The sequence below is a fragment of the Cygnus olor genome, chromosome 4 (genome assembly GCF_009769625.2).
Source record: "Cygnus olor isolate bCygOlo1 chromosome 4, bCygOlo1.pri.v2, whole genome shotgun sequence".
Lineage (NCBI taxonomy): Eukaryota > Metazoa > Chordata > Aves > Anseriformes > Anatidae > Cygnus > Cygnus olor.
In genome coordinates, this window is record NC_049172.1 from 33,907,819 (window position 1) to 33,924,612 (window position 16,794).

The window sequence follows — 16,794 nt, forward strand, 5'->3', positions numbered from 1 at the left end:
TACAAAATTATAGAGAAGAATCTTGTTTGTATGTACAAAATGGTTTCTTTCTACTTGTTTGCCTTTTACTACCTGAAAAATTGCTGAAGGGCTTCTACAATATATATGCATAATTATACTTCCTTGTTAGAACTAGTGTTTGGGATATTCATCGCTCATCTGAAGTTTTCTGAATTATAAATGGCTAGTGCTCACAAAATAGTTCAAATGTATAAGCAGCTGGAAGGAGAATAGATAAGTCATTCTTTATCATACTGCACATTAATATGGAGGAGCTGTTTTGATAATTCATTTTTTATTTGTAATTAACATAACTATGCTACTTGAATAAACATAAAACAAATTATTATGCAGAGAAGTGTGATATATCACTTGGGCATTTACAACGTGAAATGATGTGCATTTACAGAGAATTCTTTCTGCAGGTAAATGATTTGAAATTAAATACACAACATTGTTTTCCATAGGTATATATACACTATAAGAAGTATTTCAATCTGATTAAGCAGTTTATAGATGCTGTGGGCCTAAAATTGTCTGTCTGTACACAATACCTCAAGCTGTAACATGCAGGCAAATGTCCCATCAGTAATTTCCAGTGCTCCATCTCTTTAGAAATCTATATTCATTGGCTCTGCAAACAAAGGCATTTACTTCATTTCTGTTCTTGCAGCTGCACCGCGAGTCACCTCTAGTCAGCTTCCTATCTCAATACTTCCCTGAAATTTCTTTCAGCTAGCCAAATCTTGGAGTTGCTTGCAATGTCTTCCACTTTTTTCTTCTTTATTTTCTTTATGCCCTTCACACTGTTAATGCAATCTTCCCTTTGAAAATAATATCTTTTGTAGTGTTTGGTGAAACTTTCTTGCAATTTTCTGTCCACTTCTTTACTTAATTCCACAACTCTTTCAGCACATTGTCTTTTTGTACTGCAAGATTGCTGGGGACTTTGTCAATCCCTGAAGAGCTTTTCCTCTGCACTGCATTCTCTGCCATTTCTATATTGTTGACTTATTTTTGACCCATCCCCTGCAACAACTGATTTTGTTTTTCATCACCTGAATGCATCTCCCTCCAGAACATCTCTATTGCCCATCATACTTATTCAATCCTTTTACTGTCTCTCTGACTAAATTACATTGTTTCCGTTCATTATCTTTTCTATTTGCTATATTTGAGTTTCTTCCACAGCTTTACTTTTGTTGTATATACTTTTACCTCTATTTACCTCATCAGTACTCTCTAAGCCTCTTTAATAAAAACAGATTTGACAAGCACTATTTTTTGTGCCTCTCCAATGGCTGATAAGACCATATCCTTGTTGAGTCAAACTATTCAGGAAACTGCTCCTTTTTGCACCAAAAGCTGGTATAAAATTAAATTTTTCATGAAAATAATTAATTCATAATGTTTAGGGAAGAGGCAGTTGAAGATAGCTGCATTTTCTTCCTTTTCCCTCATTTAATGTTGCTTGTCTTTGATTGTAAGTGCTTTGAATTTGGGATTGCATCTGTATACAAGTTTGGAAAGTGACTAGCCCAGGATGCAGATAATTTTTAGAACGGATTCTTTTGAGTTATGAAGGGCAAAACCCGTCATCATTGCACAATATTTAAAATATTACTTCTTGCTGTTTTTGGTACATACAGCCAAATAATTGCTAGCCGTCTTCTCCAAACAGTTCATTGTTATGGTGATTTTTATTAAATACTTGAAAACTCATGTGATTTCTCCAATTTAGAATCCAAATAGGCATCATTAAGCCAACAAGCTCTGAAAGTGTAACTATCACCCAGCACCTCTAAGTTAATAAGCAGAAGACAATTCAGATTTTGAACATTGATAGTTTTCTCATCTGGGAACTGGAGAAAGGAAAGGATGTGGCCCCCAGAAGATTTCAAAAGCTTGAAGTCAACAGACGAATAAAAAGTCTCCCTTATAGCATCTTGAGCAAAGTGTTGGTGGGAGAAGAAGCCACAAGCTTTGAGGAACCTACAAAAAAATCAGATTAAGGATAAACCTCTTGGGGAAGGTCTTGGATGATACAAATTATGACAGAACTCATAAAAATTTACTACTTTTCCATCATCTTTGACTATTAAATAAGTATTAACTTATATTCACATGGACAGGGGCAGCCCAGGTATATCTTGAACATATCAATCTACTTTATTTATGCAGTGAAAAGATGTGGTAAACTTTCTTGTAGTAGCTTGGAGAAGCATGCAGCACCATACAGAGCAATACAAACGTAGCTTTTGTTGGGGTGCAGTGAAGGCCAGCAGCTCCCAAAGAAGGGGAGCTGGGGGCCTGCTGTGGGCCCACCAGCTAGTCTCGTCCCTTCACCACTGCACCCTTCACCACAGTCCCCAGGGGGCAGTCAGGGCCAGCCTGGGACTGCAGGACCATGTGGATGGGGTACACCCATCTGGCTGCTCCAGAAAGCCCACCTGTGTGTTGGTGTAGGATCTGGATCTGTGGGTCCATAGTGGGCCACGTACCTGAGAGGTAGTCCTCCCCCAGGGCTGGGCCTCAGGCTTATAAGGTGCCATGGCTGTGGCAGAAGCACATGCATCATCTGCTGAGTGCCCAGGAGAAAAGGGAGAACTTTGGTGTCATTCATTTTGGGAACTCGCTTGTGTGTAATTGAAGCTAGAAATTCTGGGACACTGACAGCATTGATGCATTTCTTTTTGAAGAAAAGAAATGTGTTCTCTGTTCTACAAAACCTCTCTCCGTTTATTTATTTTTGTTTCCTGCTCATATGCTGCCCTTCTTTGGTCTGGTCCTGTGCTGTCTGTGCCAAAGGAACAATCCTTTGCAGCCCTTTCGTACTGTTCCTATAGGAACTGGCTTGGTTGCAGAAGACCTTTAGGATGTTTTCACCTAGTGCTAGAGTAGTTCAGGCAAGGTGAATGCACCCCTTCTTTGTTAGGGTGGTGTTATAGTCTGTGGCAAAACAAGGTTCAGAATTTAGATGGAAGAGGAACTTTCTAAAATACTGTAATTGCTACTGAAATTCACCTCTGCTGTAATTCACCTATGAATGTGTGTTTAAAATGAATGTCTATTAAGCTTTTCTTCATTAATTTTACCTACATGAGCATTACAAAATGCACTAATATAGTGATCCTTGTTAGAACAGAGACCTGAACTGTGTTCTCTAGATAAGACAGGGATTGCTCTACTTCATATCTGTGAGCTACCAACCATGTTGTGGATGGGGTAGAATACTAAATAGCAGTAACTTGTTAAAAATATAATTACAAGTATTTGACTACATTCATCCATGGCATAATGGGGCAGCTGTATTATTAGGCTGTCCTCAGGAAATTGAATTACTGATCTGATGATAATAAATGGAAATGACTGTTATTTAAATGGAAGACTATTTGTATAAAATAGGCCAATGGTAAGTGACCAGCTGTTAAGTAGGTGTAAAATCTAACCTCATAGTTCTGGGTCAAGGATGGATGGGTTCTTGCCAAAGATTTTCATATTACAGCGCTTAACCTGTATGTAAGGATTCTAGAGTCAGAAGAGGTTTGAAGATCTGAAAACTGCAGCTCAACGTATTAATTTTCCTTTTTCATATTTTTTATTTAAGAACAAACTAATGATTTTTATTGAACAAAATCAACAATTTCTCTTAAATGGAATTAAAACATAAGAAGTTAGATCATATAGCTTCACTTCCTAAGGGAAGTATTGTCAACTTGTGGCATTTCAGAGATAACTTTTTTTCATTATTTTATATCAGAGGCTTGGAGATAATTTAGTGCAAAATAAATAAATTAAAATTATCAGTGTCTTAATAATATATATTTACTTCATCAACAGAAATGCAATGGGTCCATGTCTTCCCAGAAACTTTCCGTGCCTTATTGCAACTGTGGCTCAAGTCAGACTCCTGTGAGTGCTTCTTCTATTTTGGAAAATGCCAGCTCTTACGACAATGAAGCTTTTGGAATTGAAAGACCAAAAAGAAATTTTCAGCAAGATTCTTGGTTAGAAGAAAGGTTCTACAAGGCGCTTGAAAGACCATTTACTGTAATGTCCAACCGTGCACTTCCTGAGAAAGCTGTCAAACGTTGTAAGGCTTGTATCTACCTGTCTCCACAGTACGCTGTGGAGCAAGAAGGTGAGAAGTCTTTCCTTTCACATGTAATTTTTAAAACAGGAGGAAATTCAGCACTTCACTGTTTGCCCACTGTTGCTTCTTTTGTCATGAGTCCACATTGTTATGTGATTTAACATAGGTATTTTTCTATGTTAGTTAATAGATGTATGCAGATGGTGAGCATCCTTATAATCTTCTCAAAGTGTGAGCATAGTATAACCTGGTTTATAAGTAATATACACCAGAAAAAGTGCATAGTGAAAAAAATCTTGAGCAGACCTCAATCGTGGAGAGGATTTTTTTTCCTCACCAAAACAAACAAACAAAAACCAAAACTTTTTCTGCAGAAAGCAGGTGATTTAGAGATAAAATATTATAACTGCCAGTTTCTGTCAAAATAGTATATTTTCAGCCAATATTTTTATATGTATTTTCTTATATTTTTATATATCTTTATTTCTATTGAATATGACCCTTATCCGTTTTGTCACAGTGACTCTCCGAGTCACTCCAATGTTGAAGAATATGGAGCAAGATGTCATGTGAATCGTGTCTGTCCTGTAACATTTATGTGATGTCATATGAATGGTTCTGGTTTGGGCTTACTTTATTTAATTCTGTGATGTGGAAGGGAATGTCACTTTTTGAAGTTAGAGAATTTTTTTTCACTGCAGATCCTAAGCTCTTTCAGGAGCGGACAGATTCTCCACATGTCTCTGCATTCGTTTCTGTTTTGAAAGTCTGTGTGTTCCAGGGCCATCTATTGAAGAAGAAAACCACTATAATAAAGGGAATCTGTAGAAATATTTCCAGCATTTTCAGATCTAGCCAGCTGAGAAGTTTAAAAACTGCCGCTGGTTCTACTTGAGCTAAAACAAAACTCATATAGGGCTATAAAGGGCTGTTCTGAAGGAGAGTATCTGTACATCTGATTTTTCCTTTTATGTAGAGCAAATGTTCAAGCTATTCACCACTGAGGAAACTGTTTGCTTTTTGGCAAAAATGCCTTCAAGTTTTACCCCTTTGGCCTTGTCAAGTATTTATTTAGAGATAAAACGGATGAAACCACTAAATACTGCAAGATATAAACCAAATCCAGCTTCCTGTCATCTGTAACCTTTAGACTTTTATCTGTATTCTGTACAGGTGGCCTAAGTTCCACAATACAATGCAATCTGGCAAGTTCTGAGGGAAAAAAAAAAGATCTTCTTTGCATCGTGATAAAAATGTTGAGAAAGTCTACCTGGCAGTGCTGAAGCCCTAGACTGTTTTTACATTCAGATTTGTTGTTTACTGCTTTTTTTTCTGTCAAGATAGAATGTACCTACCTTTGGCAGATTACACCTCATTTCGAGTACTCTGAATCAAACAGTTTCTCCATAAATATCTGTCTAGATATTTAGATAGATAACTGAAACTAAATTTATTTACTTCAGTTTAGATATTTAAACATTTTAGAGTCAAACCACAAATAATAAGGAAAAGTGGAAGAGACTGCTACTTTGATATGTAGGTGAATATGTAAGTGAATGCTTTGTAAAAAGGTGACATGGTACTTGCACTGACTCATTTCATTAGCTTAAGTGGAAGTCCAGCAAAGAGATGTTGATGAATACGTGTTATTGTATTGAAGTGTGCGTGGTTAACTAGTTCTCTCGAGGCATGAGAGGAAATAAGAGTGTTTCTGCACAGAAAAGGTGGTCTAGGGCAGAGTTGTTTCTAAAAGGAGAATCTCTGAACAACAAAGAAAGGGAAGAAAAGAGTCTGAAATTTCTGTGTTCATGAACACATACTTCCAGTTTTGATACCCTGTTCCTTGGCTTAGTAACACAAACATAGCTTAAATTATCTCCTTTACTGTGTGTCTTTTTGTACTGGTAGAATTGCAGAATGGACAGTATCAGCTCTTCTCTGCCTCAGTTAGAATTCTGTTTCTTTAATAGATAATGGGCCAGCCAGCTGAGAGATTTCAGTCTCACTCCTGAAGAGTGCCTTGTGAAACCATGAATTATAATTGCCAAAGTGAGAAGAGTTATTGGATTGCATCTCTTTCAATTTTTTCTTAATTTGGGAGCCCTTTTTTCTGGAATACAAGGACAGGATAGATACAAACAGGATAGCGTGACCATAATTGTAGTAGCACACTGTGGTAAACTTTCACGTGCAGCATGAAAACCCTGTTTCCACATGTAGGGGTAGTCTTGAGCTGCTACTGAAGTGAACACACAAAAGGTTCAGGGACTTCTAACATAAGACATCCTGAGTGTATTTGCTTGCCTAAGTGACTATTTCAGAAGTTTTGGTGCAATTATTAATCAGAGAAGGACTGGCACAGAATGTGTGAGTAGTCCCATTTTCTTTGCTCTGTTTATAAAACTGCCAAAATTCCATTAAATGAACTTTTCCCTTAAATAATCAGTCTCATAACTTACAGTAACCTTCAGCACTCACCTTTTTTATATACTTGTGAAATTGGATCTGCTGAGCCTTCCATGATATAATCAGAAATATATAATGCATTAGCATTGTACTTGTTTAACTGCATAAGTACAGGCAAGCAGATTTATTCATTTCAGTTCTTGGTATCTGCAGTCTTTCAGAGTGCTCTCCTCCCCATTAAGTATTTCTAAAGACACTGTTGTTTTTTCCTAAATGTAAGTGGCAGAGAAAACTGTCCCAGGCATGTAATTTCAGTAGTATCTTCTTCCCTTATGACTCATAACTGCTGAAATCAACACAACTTGGGATCTGCTCAGGAACTTCAGTACCTCTTTAATGTTTTCAAATAGTAACATCTGTGCATGTTTATGACTTCATGCTTTGCCTTAGAGTTAGTCTTAGCCAATGTTTCTAGCTGTTAAATGGTCGTACTTTTAGAAAGTAAGGTCCCTGTGCATTGTAAGTAAGAGAGTTATCATTATTGAATATTTCATTGAGCAGAACAGCAGCACTGCTGCAAAATCAGGCCAACGTTTATGAAAACCTTACAGATTTGTTTAGAATTTGCACCATGTATTCTGAAGTAACTTTTTTTTTTCCAAGTTTTTTTTTCCACTTTCTTCCTTCATTTAGAGACATTAATGACTCTGGTTTTGAACACCTCTGGGTCTTGCAGACCCATCTATTTCAGCCTGCCATCACCCAGAATGGCTGGCTGAGGGTAGAAGAAAGACAGAGGTGAAGAAAAAAGTTGGCTTGAAATTAGGTAGTGAGAAAGAGATAGCGGATTCAGTGAATGATAGTGACCTAAAATACTCCTTGTTTAGGAGATGGCTGGGAGGGAATCTCTGTCAGAGGAAGCCTGCAACCATTCTTGCTTGTTTTTATGCAACTGTATATTAGTATAGAGGCAATATAAAAGAAATATATTAAAGGCCAATTACACATAGTCTTGATGGAACTTTTGTCATCGCCTGCCACTGTATCCTGTGCATTAATTAGTATCAGCATGGTTGATCTTTCAACAAACAATACAATGAAGAAATTTTCAGACATGAAAACTGCAGACATGAATCTGCAGTCTGGCAGGACTGCTGGTTTTGGTATTCTAGACAAAGGGCAATTATACTGCATCAGTTTCTGGAATCCTATCAAGGTAATTATCTGTGTCTGACTGTACTCCATCACTATCTTGCTCTACATCTGTATATAGTGTATTCAAAGTTTTGTGGCATCTAGGTATAGCAAATAAATGAGCTATCTTTCAAAGCTCAAAGTGCTAATAAAACTGTGAAGTATGAAATGAAAGTGCCAAAACGTGAGAAAGACGTTGCAAACTTGCATGCAAAGAGGAAAGACTATATCAGCTGGAAAAGCCGTTAGATTAACACTAATATTAAGTCTTATAAAAGATGTGTACCTGGCATTCAGAACAGTAGCACTGCATGCTAGGCAAGTTGAAAGATGTGCTGTAAAGTTTTTTTGTGTACTTGATGATACATAAAGAAATCTTGAAAGCTTTATGCCAAAGAGAGAATTTTTCTGCTTGGGTTCTACATTTGAAATTCATATTTTCCATGGAAAATTCTCTGTTGATTGAGGAGCTAATGATATGTTAATAATCAGAAGATCAAAGAGACTGAAAGTTGTACAACTCAGAGGAGATGGGGTTTAGGGTCATTCTAAGACAAACATTACAGTGTTTGTAAAAATGCGTAAACTTATTGAACACAAAACTAGGGAAATACAGAGAAGTCCAGAAATATGGAGCCCACCTAAGTCCCCCTGTGGATTATGTGAATTTACTTACAGCATTGAAAGTGAAAAAAATGTTATACCTGTCTTAAATCAACGTATACACATTGTAAATGCAAGAGAAGAATGATCTCTGAAATCAAAGTGATATATTACGAAGTACAAAATATCAGGGGGGACTTATACTTCTAACTAGGTACATATCAAGATACCAGCACTGTTCCTGGGGGTTTGGCACTCCACCTACTGGAGATCCATCATTTGGTGGTAATTTTTTCTGTCTGATACTTGAGTGTGGAAGACTGCACGGGCATGTTGCCAGGCTAACAGGAGCGAGCTGTTACTGGGTGGAAATTGCATGTGCTGCACTGCATCTGCTGCAATGAATTGAGAGGAGCTCACAGGATCTGTTGGAGTTGACTGATTTCTGGACTAGTCTGATTTTTTCTGCCTGTATTTTTTATTTTCAAATTACAGCTCATGCCTGTCGTATTCCAGTTTGCTTTTCTGGAATTAAGGGACCTAATTTGTTTCTTTCACGCGTTTTGTATCTCTCTGAAAAGTATGGATGTTTGCAAGAGAGAGACTTAAATAATGATCCATTTGCCAGTGTGTTGTACTGGTCTGGTGGGGCTTGGAGGAATGAACATTCTCAGTTCTACTTTGCCTGTAATGCACTGTGTTATGATTACATGGGTACTAAAAGAAATAGTTTCCAAATTCCTCTGCTTTTGAGGGAACACAGTACAAAATGGAAAGCAGCACACAAAAAATATAATTAAAAAAGAAATAGAATATGTTAATTTGGGGAAGTAAATACTGAGGGAACAATTTTACTTTTTTAAGAAAAACTTGTGGAGGGAGAGGACAAGTGAGGGAAAAAGAAACGGTACTTATATAGTGTATGTATTTGAAGTCTATTGAATGTTTTTGCTATCTTTGGCTCTTCTAAAACAATTGCTCTATGTGTACATTCCTAAAAAGATCTTTTTAAAAGCAATTTTTGTGCTTAAAAGTGTTTAGTTTTCACCATGGTTGTGAATATAAAACAGAGCTGTGTGGAGTGTGTGGTCCACTTGCATAATGGTTTGGAGTCCAAAATTAATCGCAGAGTGACATTGGAGAGAATGTCTGTTTGCAGTATGTGCATATGTTTGTAGTTTCCCTGAGAAATTTCTCATACTCTTCTTTACTGTAAAAAAAAAAAAAAAAAAAAAAAAGGCAATAACAAAAACGTAATGACTTGGTGTCTCTCTTGGCTTTCTTGGGCTGGCTGTGCTTATACATATACAAATGAATATATACTAAATCTTTTTTAATATTACTTACCTTTTTCATAGAGAGAATAAGTATAACTGAGTTGTTGTCTGGGATTGACACAGTAAGTAGAGCTCTGAAGAATGAGAAAAAGGAGAAATTTTCATCTCTCAGGTAAGACATGGGAGAGGTGAACTATTACTTGCTTTCCTTCTCAAAGGCAAATAAAGAAGTTCACGTTCTCTTTTTACAGACTATATGTTATACTTGCTGTAAATTTCATACTGCAAATTCTTTGAGAAATTACAGAAATTTGTTTTCTGTAGGTTCCAGGAAAAATGTTCTGTAGTTCTGTTTGATTTCTTGTTTATTTTTATGGAGTTCTGTAGTGCCTCTTGAATAGGTAGATCAGTCCCAAGATCTCACTGAAAAATGCAGGAGAAGCTATTTTTCTGATGATATACTTGAAAGGGTTGTGCAGCATTGGAATAAGCTGCCCTGAGATGTGGTCAGGTCACCATCCCTGGAGGTCTTAAAAAATGTGTAGATGTAGAACTTAGTAGCATGGTTTAGTGGTGGTCTTGTTAGTGTTGGACTAGTTGATCATAGAGATCTTTTCCAACCTGAATGATTCTGGCCCAGTACATGAGTGGTGACCTTGGACGGAATGGTGATCTTTTTTACCGCAGGCCCAGTTCTGCTCCTCAGCGTGAACTTTTCTCTTCATTCTGTTCTGATCAGCACGGCCTAATCGTTCCATGGCACATTTCTCCCTTGTGGCAGTACCACCTCTTGTGAACAGACGCAGACCTGGGCTGTGCAGCTCCTAACTAAGTGTTTACTCATGGCTGTAGCCCATGTGTGTGAACACATGCCCACGCGCTAACATGAGTAATGGAGCACAGTCTTAGCACACTACGGATATTTATTTGCCATCTTGGAAGATACTTTGCAAGCTAAATCTTCCCAAAAGTTGCTTTATGCTTTTGGTAGTTTTGAAGATTCCTCAAACATCCGTATTATCATTTCAAACACCTTTCTAATAATAATACCTCAAAACTGTTGACAATACCTTCCTTTTATCATCTGAATCCTAGGACTTTAAGGAACACTCTTGGTGGAAGATTTTCAATTTCAATTTGAGATTGAAATATTGGTAGGAGAATATAGAGATCTAACTGTGTAGTCTTACAGACTTATTTTATCTATTTCACAGGGTAATTATATTTGCCTTGGAATGAGTACAATGAGTATGGCTGCTCACAGGAAATGTTTCAGCTGTATCAGTGAGCTTTGTCTGCTTGTTTCCACATATCCTCAAAGGGAGACAAAATTGCAGTTTATGAAACACTTTTCATTTGCTCCTGCTTCCCAAAAGAACAAACCTTAATATAATTACTAAATTTTTTATGTGATGATTTTGCAGGGTTTCCACTACTTAGTATCCCCTTTGCTCCCCCCACTTTTTGTGTGCATGTGGATAGAAAGGAGAAGCGGAATCATAAAACATAAAACAAAAAAGGCCACTAGAAAGCAGAAAAAGCAGGGGAAGGATGGTCATGAGCAAATGGATATTGTATTGAGGTCTATAATCCTGAATATTTTTGACTACTTTGAGTTTACTGGCATCTTTGTGACAACAGATTGCAGACAACCCTGCTTTATTGGAAATTTGTCTGTATGCCTGTTACATTCTCCTATTCTTGTGGTTGTATTTGCACCTTCTAATGTGTTTTTTAAGTGAAAATACTAACATTACCTAGATACTTGAAGGGCACACATTACAATTGTATATATTTATTTATTTAAATGTCGAGACCTGCCTGGAAATAAAACTGGTACTGTCCCACCTTAATAAGTAGTGCATGAACATGAACCCTTAACTTGAAATTGATGGAAAATCCTGTTTGGAATTTCTCTTTTGCCTTCTCTTACATAAGGCTCTATGATTCTTCAGAATAGCAGGAAAGCTCATTTAGTCTCCCAAAGTCCTTTTGAATTTATTTATGGTTCCAGCGGTGGCACTCCCAAGAAAATTAAATTATAGCTGTACTTCTGATTTCATCTTGTATTACTTTCAGTGTAATCTCTTTTCAGGCTGAGTATCTCAAGTAACCACCTTTTCCTTCATACTTAAAATTCAGAAACAATTTAAGATCAGCTTGCTGATCACTGCTGGAGTGTATTATAAAGGAACATGAAAGTTTTAAAACTCAGATGTATAATCTGGATTTTGTTTTTGGAAAGTGTAACGTAGCTCAGTGATAAAGCAGAATTAGGTGCTATGCTTCTGAATGATAACAGTTTCCTTGGTGGCTGTTACAAGATATTGGGATAAGCAAAAGGGTAAGTACCTTTAACACTGATGAAATCTTACAAACCTCAAGATGTAGCTTTCTATATATATAGGATCCTATATCTTGATATTATGAACACGAATTTGGCTATTAAATAAATAAAAAGAAAAATACAATTTTGTATGATAGCATACCTAAATACCAAACTCAATTACATACATGAGTTGTGATAGTGATTTTCTTTCCATGAGTTTCCTATTCATCTTTCACAAATACCTGGATCCTTGGTTGCACAGCAGGTCTGGAAAAAACATGCTCAAGTTTTAAAAACACTTGGTGTTGCTATCATCTGTGGCAGTTCCTGATAAGCTCATTTGCAAGCCAGAGCTGAAAATGAGATGTGTTTATCCCATGGAGGCTCCTGTGGTTGTTTGTAATTTCACAACAGTTCTAGAAACTGGCCATGGGAATAAACTTGCTTCCTAGTGTGAGCAAGTTTTCTGTGCCCAGCATTATGCAAAACTAACTATAGTTAAGCAGCTAGGTTAAAACATTTTAGAGAAACATATTTATGTTAACATATTTATATATTTAATGGAGCCCAAAAGCACAATCTCCCTGACTAAATAAAAATTCAACGAACAGGTGAATTGTTCTCATGAACACTGAGTAGTTTTCAGTAATTGATTTTTCTGGTAGAATATACTTTTTATTTCTGAAATTATTCACTGTGACAGCTACATACAACATTGTTTTAATGGTAAGATAAATGAAACATCTGGAACTGATGGAATTATTCTGCAGAGCAGCCCGTGAACAGATGAGCAGACAGATTGGCATGACTATGAAGAGGCAGAGGCCAGAGGAGCCTGCTCCCACCCATTCAAAAGAGAAGGAAGCTTCACAGAAGTCATTCTTGTCTCACTGATGCCTGTTAAAGTAACAGCTACAGTGTATCTGTGGGCAATGCTGCTTGCCCAGACTTTACCAATACAGATAAATTTGTATTTTCCAGTTCTACTGTAGAAAATATTTGTTTACTTTCATTCTTTGACTTTCATAGTCACAATACCGAGTGACAGCTAATTGCAATCACAATGACAGAAGTCAGTCTGTGAAGAACTAGAATGAAGCTATTTATTTTCTATTATCACAAAGCAGTTTTTAGGTTATAATGACTTTTAAGCACATCTTAAAAGCACAGCTATTTTGGAAATTAAAGACTCTTCAATTAGCAGGTTCCCAACCCAAAAGCTGCTGTTTATTCAAATGGTTCACTTAGACTTTTAAGTGTTTAAAAACATATTTCAGAGTGATATTTTACACAATATGAAAGTTTAGTTTGCAATGTGATCTTCTAGAAATAGAGACCAGATTATTATTTTATTTTTTTTAAAGCAGATCCTTGGATTCACCCAGTGCTTCTCCTAGACCATGCGATATTCCTGGGTTTCACATCACACACAAAGGTAAAGAGGCATAAATCCCATTGTGGTGCAGAGAGTAGATAATCTATGTATATTAGGAGTATTAGGAAAAAAAATTACCTTTTAGGTTGGTTGTTTTCTTTGTTTTTGAGAGAGGTATTTTCAAAGAACAATCCTCATGATGAGTATTTTCTAATGTTCTGCAAAACTTGAAAATGTTTAAAACAATGATGGTAGACCAATTTAGATGTTTTTTTTTTGTAAATTTCAGGTTTTATTTGTAAATCCAATTATCTCAGGGACAATACTCTGTATTTGTCTCCTAACCCTTTCCCAGTGAACAGGGTTTACTACTTTACGCGAAACCTTTATGCTCTAGCCTTCAAAGCCAAAGTGAAAGATGTCTTACTGTGTTTTGCTGTGTGCCATTACACGTATTTCTTTGTACACGTGAGCATGTACTAAGAACTTGTCTGACTGACTGTGCTGCTATGAAGTCCCATTCTTGAGCAATTCTGGCATGCGTCAACTCTCTTCCAAACCTTACTTGGATACTCAGATATCTTATCACTGTCAGTCCAAACAGTCAAATGGCCTGGCCACAGTCTGCCCCCCAGGGACATAGATACTGGCCTGAAATCTTGACTGATGTTGTGCTGGGTCTATCTGGGATGGAGTTAACTTTCCCTGCAGCAGCCCACACAGTGCTGTGCTCTGCACTCGTAGATGTTTTTTCCGGTGTATGGCATGTGGCACTAGTTCTGCTCTGTGATCCTGAAGCCTAACATGTTTCTGTCTGCTTCAGCCTTGGTTCTTGATCCTGACTTTTGGATCTTTGTCCTTCTATCCTACACTCTGTCCCAGCTGTTTCTTGCTGCCAAACAGCCTGCCTAATAATACCGCGGCAGCCTTCTTTGTTTGGCATCCCCACTTTGCAGGATGGATATTTTGACCCTCATCTGGGCCTTGCCTTTGCCTCTGACTGCTTGAATCCTGACTTTTGCTTTTATTAGCTTGTCACTGGCCTGAGCTGCTATAGTAGAAGGGCCAGCTGAAAGACTGAACTATTCCTCCATGCAAACTCACTAAAAATAATATGATAGCAAGAGATTTGCAGTTAAAGTTCCTGATGCAAAATTGGAGATGTAATACTTTTGATACCTAAGGGACTTAATCAGTTTCATCTCTTTCAAAGGGCACTGAGAAACAGGTAAAAAGATTTGACTTGTGAAAATAAGACACTCATCTGACCTGAATTTTCCTTGATAAACAGAAACAATAACAAAAATGCGTTTGCCATAAATGCCTCTTAGGGCTTTCACAGACTTAACTGGGCTCTGAATCATATTAGTCACTAAACATTTTCTTAATCTACTGCACTTAGAAGTCCCCAGGCAGTCTGTTACTAGCAGCAAAATGATCTGTCTGCTCTGATCTTCCCCTTTTCTCTGCACTCTAGAGACTTGGTATAAGGAAATGCAAGGCTGTGATAAAAACAATGGATTCTGAAACAATCAAGTATTGAGAATGAGTTAACATCCATGCCTTCTGTTTAGGGCTTTTACACATTTCAAAATCTAAATTTTCATGCAAGCAGACAAAAAAGAGATGATTTAAGGTACTATCAATAGGATACTGCTGTCTCAATGAACAGGAATGTTTAGAGTATATCCACAATGTGTTTTACCAATATTGTTAAAAATGGCAAAGAAAGGCGCTGAAAAGCTTTACCTGTTTGCTCTTTAGGATTAAATTGCAGTATGGCCACTTGTCTTAAACTCACTCAGCAGCAACCTATGGTTGTCCACCTCCCCAGGTCAGATCAGGAAGAGAGTAGCTCTCAATTATGGTTTGTGTTTTGCTCCTCCCTCTATTACAGGGAGGAAGCAATCTGTTACTGTCTATTCAGCACAGGATTACTTTTCCATCCTAGCTGGCCCAGATCTGCTGGCCAGCAAGACTGGATACCCTGCTCCAACCATTCATGCTGTGCACGTCTACTCTCTGATGAAGAGTAGAAACCTTTGTGGTACCAGTGAGAGAGATGAAATGCTACTCAGTGGAACATAAGAATGTGAGACAATATTGCAAAAAATTCTGACTGTGCTTTTGAAAGGACATAGTTGTTTTTCTTTCAGATATTGTCATATTTGGTTCTTTGAACTGATATATGTGAGCAAGCCCTAGAAGTGTGCAAAATCATTGATTTCGCTATGCGAATGCTTGCAGATTAGATTGCAGTGCAGGGGTCATGAATGAAAAGAGAGAGAAACATAATCTAACAGCATATTTTAAAACAAAATAGCTGATTATTTTATTGGTATTATTTGTAGATTTATTCTATTGGTAGTGAAAGTTGAGGCTGAGCATCAGCTCAGCTATGTGATGAAGTTTGTTACACATCTTTATAAGACAGCCCCATAATTATACCCTTGCAATATCTGCCAAAATAGTGATTTCAAATAATATATTTTAAAAATCTATTTAATGTTTTCTAATATTTTTATTGCGTACATTTGTAAAAATATTTTTGTTTGGTTTTGTTTACTAAAAGAACACAAACTGCAAGTTAACACCCTTCTTGAGCTAAAAGTGCTTCTTTCCTTAGGTTTAGTGGATTTTGTCATGAAGAACTAGGAACTGATAAATAGTGATGGAAATGGCTAGGAATATAAAAAATATATATTTTTTTCTAATAATTTATTCAGTGATTAGTGTCAATATTCTTCAAACCACATTCAAGCAACTGTCAGACTATCTGAATACCTAAGTCTTCAGTAAAAAACAGTAAATTATTTGATGAAAAATGTCAGGATTCATTCTAAAATGTTTTAAGCAAATGGCATTAGTCCAGCTGTCTTGTAAAGTAAGAGGGCCAGAGCTTTTTCCGTATCTTCTGGGAATAAAAATTGATTAATTTTGTAAATGTTTGTACAGATTTGGTCATATTCCTCTGCGTCTGAACTGCATATTAAATTGTGAATATAATCATTCCTCTTGTAGAAGAGGCTGATATATTGTTAAGAAAGCTAAATAATTCATTCAATTAAAAATATGAGAAAGAGCTTGAAGACTATAGACAAACATCAGTTCTTGTACATTACCATGTTTGTGTGTATATCACTACATAAAAACACACTTGAACTCCTGACATCTATTGATCCACTTTGCTTACAGATACAGCTTATATGTGTAGTACAGAATTAATATGATCCATTTATTTGTTAATGCCAAATAAGTATCAGCCTACCTTTTTTCAAATAATAAGAAGAGTAATGGTCACTGATGGCCTCTGAGCTTATTGATATAGCTCCTTACACTACTTCCATGACCCTGTTAGGGTTCATACTGCCGTCTTGCGTGACAGAGAGGCGACATATTTATGTCATTATTTCTTGGTGGCAGTCTTACTCCGGGACTCTGGAGAGACATTCCACAAGCAGAGACAAGGGGAGAGGAATAGAAGTGCTTCTTTTGCTGTCCTCTACCCAACATTGCT

The 16,794-nt window shown here is 36.9% G+C and overlaps 1 protein-coding gene across 5 annotated transcripts in view; it reads left to right on the plus strand.

The window, feature by feature from the left end:
- The window catches only part of LOC121069755, a 193,377-nt gene that overhangs the window by 85,455 nt on the left and 91,128 nt on the right, over window positions 1-16,794 (plus strand). For 4 of the 5 annotated variants that reach the window (XM_040556195.1, XM_040556198.1, XM_040556196.1 and 1 more), the window contains 3 exons: window positions 3,841-4,141; window positions 9,655-9,745; window positions 13,267-13,337. In XM_040556195.1, coding sequence (XP_040412129.1) covers window positions 3,841-4,141; window positions 9,655-9,745; window positions 13,267-13,337 — 463 coding nt within the window. The remainder of the gene's footprint in view (window positions 1-3,840; window positions 4,142-9,654; window positions 9,746-13,266; window positions 13,338-16,794) is intronic. The other variant, XM_040556197.1, reaches the window with a different exon arrangement.